General features: G+C 45.9%; 1 protein-coding gene across 2 annotated transcripts in view; it reads left to right on the top strand.

Moving 5' to 3' along the window:
• The first annotated feature begins 6 nt into the window (after window positions 1-6).
• GLDN (gliomedin) overlaps window positions 7-5,719 on the top strand; it is a 68,356-nt gene continuing 62,643 nt past the window's right edge. The window contains exon 1 of one of the 2 annotated variants that reach the window (XM_019504213.1): window positions 7-111. In XM_019504213.1, the coding sequence (XP_019359758.1) occupies window positions 79-111 (33 nt within the window). In that variant the 5' untranslated portion in view covers window positions 7-78. Of the gene's footprint in view, window positions 112-433; window positions 934-5,719 lie in introns of those variants that run through there. The other variant, XM_019504214.1, reaches the window with a different exon arrangement.

Here is a 5,719-nt window from a genome sequence, read left to right as displayed (position 1 = left end):
CTGGGCGCAGCCCCGCCGGCCGCCGGCAGGAGCAAGCGGAGCCAGCGCGGCGGCCACGTGCGGGCCGAGAGCGACGAGATGCTCATGATGCTGACCTACTCCATGGTGCCGGTAGGAGCCGGGCGGCGGCGGGGGGTGGGCGCGGAGCAGCGGGGCCAAGGTCTCCCGCGGGCAGGCGCCGCCCAGGGGCTCGCCAGCCCCCGCCAGGCGGGGTCAGGAGCTCAAGGTTACCTGCAGGGAGGAGCAGGGCGCTTTCTGCTCGCGGGCCTCCATGCCATGCTTTCTTCAAACACCTGTATGCATAAAGGTGGGGAGTGATCGCAGGGGGCTAGCGAGTGAGCGACGACACTCGCTTATGCCGACAGGCGATGAAGACTGCCTGGCCTTCGTCCCAGCCGCGCCCTTGGGCCAGGAGAAGGTATTGCCCGGTTCCCCCCAAACCCTCGCCTCTCTCTCACCAAGTAGAGGCCGACCCAGCGGGCCACCACCTTCTCACGCAGCCGGCTTCGCTTGGCCGTTTTGGTGGACGGCGGCGGTGTGTTTCGTAAGGTGTGTCTCACTTCGATTCACTTTTCCTTGGAGGGGGAAAGTAATTCACTCGGTCATGGAACAAATCTCATTTCTGTCCCAGACGCACAAAAATTAAAACAGTGCAAAGACCTATTCGGTCCAGCCCTGCCAGTGCAGCGATTGTGTTGTTACAAAGCAGGATATTTCCCAAGACAGAGGCAGAGAGCCCCATGAAAAACAGGCTGTGTTCTGACAGGGCGCAGTTAAACTTGTTTAAATGACTTGGGTGCAGACTAAATAACCGCACAGCTCTGAGCAGGGATTTGGAAGGATTCCAACCTTGTTCCAAAAGAGGAGGCTATCGACTGAAATGATCCCTTTTGCAGTCCTTGGTTTAATTAAGCCACTGCCGAAGACTTTGAGGTTAGTTGCATGTACAGTAGTATAAGATAGAGCTTTTCAAATGCATCCAAAAAAAAATTACAATTTGGAAGGGTTTAATGTCCATAAGTAGTGCCAGTGCAAACAAAAGGTACTGTACCCGCTATTGTACTCTGATACTGTAGTGCCAGATCCCAAAGCCTTTTGGCAAAACTGCATTACATTTCTCACTCTTGAATGGATTTTATTTTCTCGGTAGAGGTTCTACTTAAGTGCATAACTGTTTCCAGCACTGAGACCTTAGGGCCTGATTCTTCTGCCTGCTAAGCAAAGCGTTGCATCAAAACGTGAGGAAACTTAGTAAGACTTTGGCCCGAGTAAAGACTGAAGGCCCCAAAATAATAATAATACAAGGCAAATCCTGCTCTTTTTGCTGATATAAATAATTCCATTGATGTTTAAGGCTTACTCACTGGAGTAACACTTTTCTGTGTTGCTCCACTCAATGAGACTATTATTTTGCATAATAAACTTGTACTTAAGTTTGAGTACTGTTAAGTGCTGACATGGACAGAAAATGTTGTGCATAAAGTTGCTTGTGTGTGTTTACATTCTGGACCTATAATACATTGATTTATTTAGAATACAATCATGTTTTTCACTTTTTGCACGTATTGTGTTTGAAGTTCGTGATTTAAATACACAAACAAAAAAAGTATGTAGCTACAATAACCTGCTATTTCCTTATAGTACAGATCACATTAAAAAGCCCAATCCTGGTTCATTTTTAAATTCTTTTTCTGAGCTAGACTTTTTTTGTTTAATATCCCAAGTTTTTGCCAGAGCATTTTGCTTTTTGATGTCATAGAGCCACGTTCTAAATTTTATTGTAAATTAGTGATAAATTAAATATGATGCTAATACATGGAATTATACTGATAATGGATACTTTTTGTACTCTCGCATGTCTCACTGGAATGGCTGGTCTCCAATTATTATTATTACTCTGGTAAAATTAAAGTTTAAAAGTTTGTTTTAGGTCACACCAAATCTTTTTTTGACCTGAAGCAACCATTTGTATCAGATTTGGAAAACTGAAATGTTTTCCTTCAACTTTCTTCCGGTTTCTTTCTCCTTTTTTTAATAGAAAATAGCCATTTTGTAAAATTGAAATAAATTTATAACATATTACAATGTTTCTGAATTTACATTTTTCACAAAAAATGGCCAAAGACATTGCCCAGCTTTATTAATAAATCCACTCTGCATTTGCCAACTATGGGTATTTTTTTCTGTTTGGTGTCAATTGCAGCTTTGCCTCAGAAGGATTCATGGGTAAAATTAGCGCATGCTGACTGCCAGAACAGTTTTATGGAAGAATAGGGCTTGATCCTAGTATATGTTGAGTGTATTAGATTCCACTGATATCAAAGGATTTGAAGAGGCAGTGGCTCAGATTTTTAAAGCATCAAATTCCTATTGATTTCAGTGGGATTTAGATACCAAAGTGAACAATCTGGATCTTAGAGTCTTAGAGGCACTGTAGCATTTTGCAGGATTGAACCATTAGTTATCTAAGGTTAGAAGCCCCATTTTTATTCAGAAAAACCCCATGTTTATTAATATGTGCTTCATTTGAGTGTATCCTCCAAAGTATCTCTTGATTTCCTCTTTTGGGACCCATGCCTGACATTCTTATTGATACAATAATGTACATAAATTTTTCCTCACTCTGATCCCAACACACAAAGTACATAATTATTTCTGTACTTAGGGTATAAAGTCCTCCTATTTCTCCAGTGGAAGTTCCTGGAAGTCAAGATATGATGGTCATGTTTTTAATATATTTTGTGTTTTGACTACTTGATATGCTTCACTGCATGATCCAAACTTCTTTGTGTCAATGGAATGATCCGTATTGATCTCAGTAGACTTTGGATCAAGCTTTTCATGCTTTGTTGAATCAGGAGTAGACGTTTGTGAGTAGTACCTGACATAGGACATAGTACACTTTGTGCATATTCGAATTTCTAGTGATCCTGACCTATGCCTTGACCAATAATACCAGATAGGTATAAAAATAGATCAGTTTGAACAGCAAAGCATTAGGATACTAAACATTTTGTGTGCATCTGTGAGAGAGAGACTGTTGGTTTTTGCCAGTTTGTATAAGGCAGCAGAACCCCCGTATCTGATCCTAGAGATCAAGATTTTAAAAAATGATGGGTAACCTTGCTCTTGTAAGCAAAACAACAAAGCCCAAAAATGTGTCCTGAATTGTGCAGTTCTAAATGTATGCATAATTGTTTAGCTTATTTTCTAAATCAGAAATATCAGGTCTTGATTACCTTGCTTTTGTGAGCTACAGCTTTAGTATCCATCAAACAGGGAGGAGGCCAAACTGAGTCTCATACTCTGTCTCCCTGTCCTCCTCCTACTCTTCAAAGAATTCTCTAGCTAAACTGTCTGATCAAAACTTGCAATTCCTGATGTGTTCCCTCCCCACCAAAAATAAAGTCTGTGTTGGTTATATATGCATGATAATGGGTTAGTAAAAGACAGGAGGAGAAAAATACTTTGCCATTCATCTTTAACTAACCAGGGTTAAGTAGACTGAATGGGCACCTATACACGTGCCTGTGCTGATGCATAGTAATTGGCATACTCCAGCAGCCTTGGTGTTATGTGTATTCAGCAACCTTGTATTTCAGAATGGCAGCAGGGGTACTTTAACTAAAGGTCATTAAATGAGCTTTAGTTAAAACTCCCCCCCCCATTTTGAAGCATGGGACGCTGAATACCGGAGATGCTGCTGATGCTTTAATCAGAGCAGCTCCTGAGAGTCTCTTTCCTCTCCGTCCCCCACCCTGGAGCACGTGTAAAGATGCTTACTATGTTAAAGCCCTCAAGGATCATAGACTTTTGCAGAATTGCAATATCACACTTGTCCGGACCAAATTTTGAGTGTATGCTGATAACACAGGGTTAAATCTGAATTTGTGCAGACAAGCCTGAGACAGTGGAAATTTCCACAGCATGCCCAGCATGTGCCCCCCGTATGACCTTAGGGCTTGTCAATCAAAGTTGACCTAGTTTGCAACAACGCGCATGCTCAGTCTTGCCAACTATGTGACGTAATTAGACCAGAAACTTCTCTCAGCAAAGCTACCTGATTGGCTGAAGGGTAGTCTTAAAAGGCTTGTGAGCCCCCGCCAAGGGGAGAGACCACACTCGACCTGGGAGCGGAGACTGCCTTGGCAGAGACTGTCTCATGGGGAGAGCGATCCATCCTGAGAGCAGAGGCTGTCTCGACAGGGACTGCTCCTCAGGAGGGCCTTTAGGCCCACTGGTCTCCTCATTGTTGTGGCTTCGCAAATCGTTTCAACTCATTTTGTAATGACCCTCCGACTACTGAACCTTTTCTGGCCTGGCTACCGACCACGATCTTGATCAACCCGACCAGCATTGACCACCAGCCTTGCTCCGGCATCAATCTTGGCATCGTCATCGACTACCCGTTTTGTCCATGTTGGACTGGCGTCACGCCGTTTTTGTGTGTTACAGTTCTGTTGTTCGTTTTCCCAATTCATGAGCTGTTGACCAGTCCTGGAACTGTCGAGTTGGGCAGCCGCCCCTAGCCTCCGGGCTAGATAGCAAGGGCTCAGCTCGGGAACCCCGTGGACCAACAGACTCCTTTTGTTGTTCGTTAACCTTATACTGTAACTGAACAGGCAGGCTCGTCTGCCTACGCTTCATTATCTTGTAGCGTAAGTAAATAAATTCTACTTTACTTGAAACCGAATGAGTCCCGTACCGCTCAGACTCCTTGCCGCTAATCCCTCCTGTTCCGTACCGAAACCCTCGGCCCACTGTGACCTTGGGGCCGCTGTTCCCTGACATGGCATCACAAACGGGATTAATGGGAGGCTTGGAGTCTGAGCTGATTCATCACTGCCCATGGCGCAGTGGAAGTTGTCCGACTAGCGACCCAGACGACTTGTGGGCCCATATCATATATCATCAGGCCGCAGATCCGGCCGCGAAGATGATCAATGGGTACCTGTCCCTCCGCGGTAACAGGGGGAAGGAATGGGCCTTCTGTCTAGACCCTGGATCCCTGGGTTGCGTTATGCGGGACCCCTGGGCCATCTATTGCCCAAGGGAGGAGACCAGGTCTGTATCCCTGGCCCGCGTGAAACCTTCGGGTGCGGCGAACTCCAGCCCAGCCCAGGAATTTGCCCGGTGCATGAGATATATGAAGGAGGGAGGCGAGGATACCTCTCTGGACAAGTTCAACTGTCTGAGCCTCGTGCCGGGATCAAGGGGCATGAGCTGCTAACCCAGCTCCGAGAAAATCTCGAACGTGACAGGAGAAAGGTTAAGTGGACGGGGCAGAAATGGAAGAAGGGCAAAATGATAAACGTCTTTTTCCGCGAATACGCAGTGCTTCTGAGAGAAATCTCAGATATGGGAGTGCAGCTCGAGACTGCTGCCCAAGCTGCAGCTGAAAATTTGGCTGTGCCGCCATTGCAAGATGGCGCTGGCAGAGAAGAGAGCGCACCAAAAGCCGCGCTGATGTCACGGCCAGCTCCACCCACTCGGGGCCCGCCTCCCGACATAGCGCCACTTATGGTTCTGCCCACCTGGAGCCCACCTCCTGCAACAGTGCCACCCATCACAGCTATGTCACCACCGCCGTATGTAACCCAACGCCTCCTGGAGGACGTACAGAGTAACCACAAGCATGAAAACGAAACTGAACCAAGCGCAAGCACGAGCATACCAACAGAAACCAATACGACCACAAGAAGCAACGCAACTGTAACCA

Source organism: Gavialis gangeticus, unplaced genomic scaffold (genome assembly GCF_001723915.1).
Source record: "Gavialis gangeticus isolate Ggan-Ray unplaced genomic scaffold, GavGan_comp1, whole genome shotgun sequence".
Taxonomy (NCBI): domain Eukaryota; kingdom Metazoa; phylum Chordata; order Crocodylia; family Gavialidae; genus Gavialis; species Gavialis gangeticus.
This window is presented reverse-complemented; position numbering and strand designations above follow the sequence as displayed.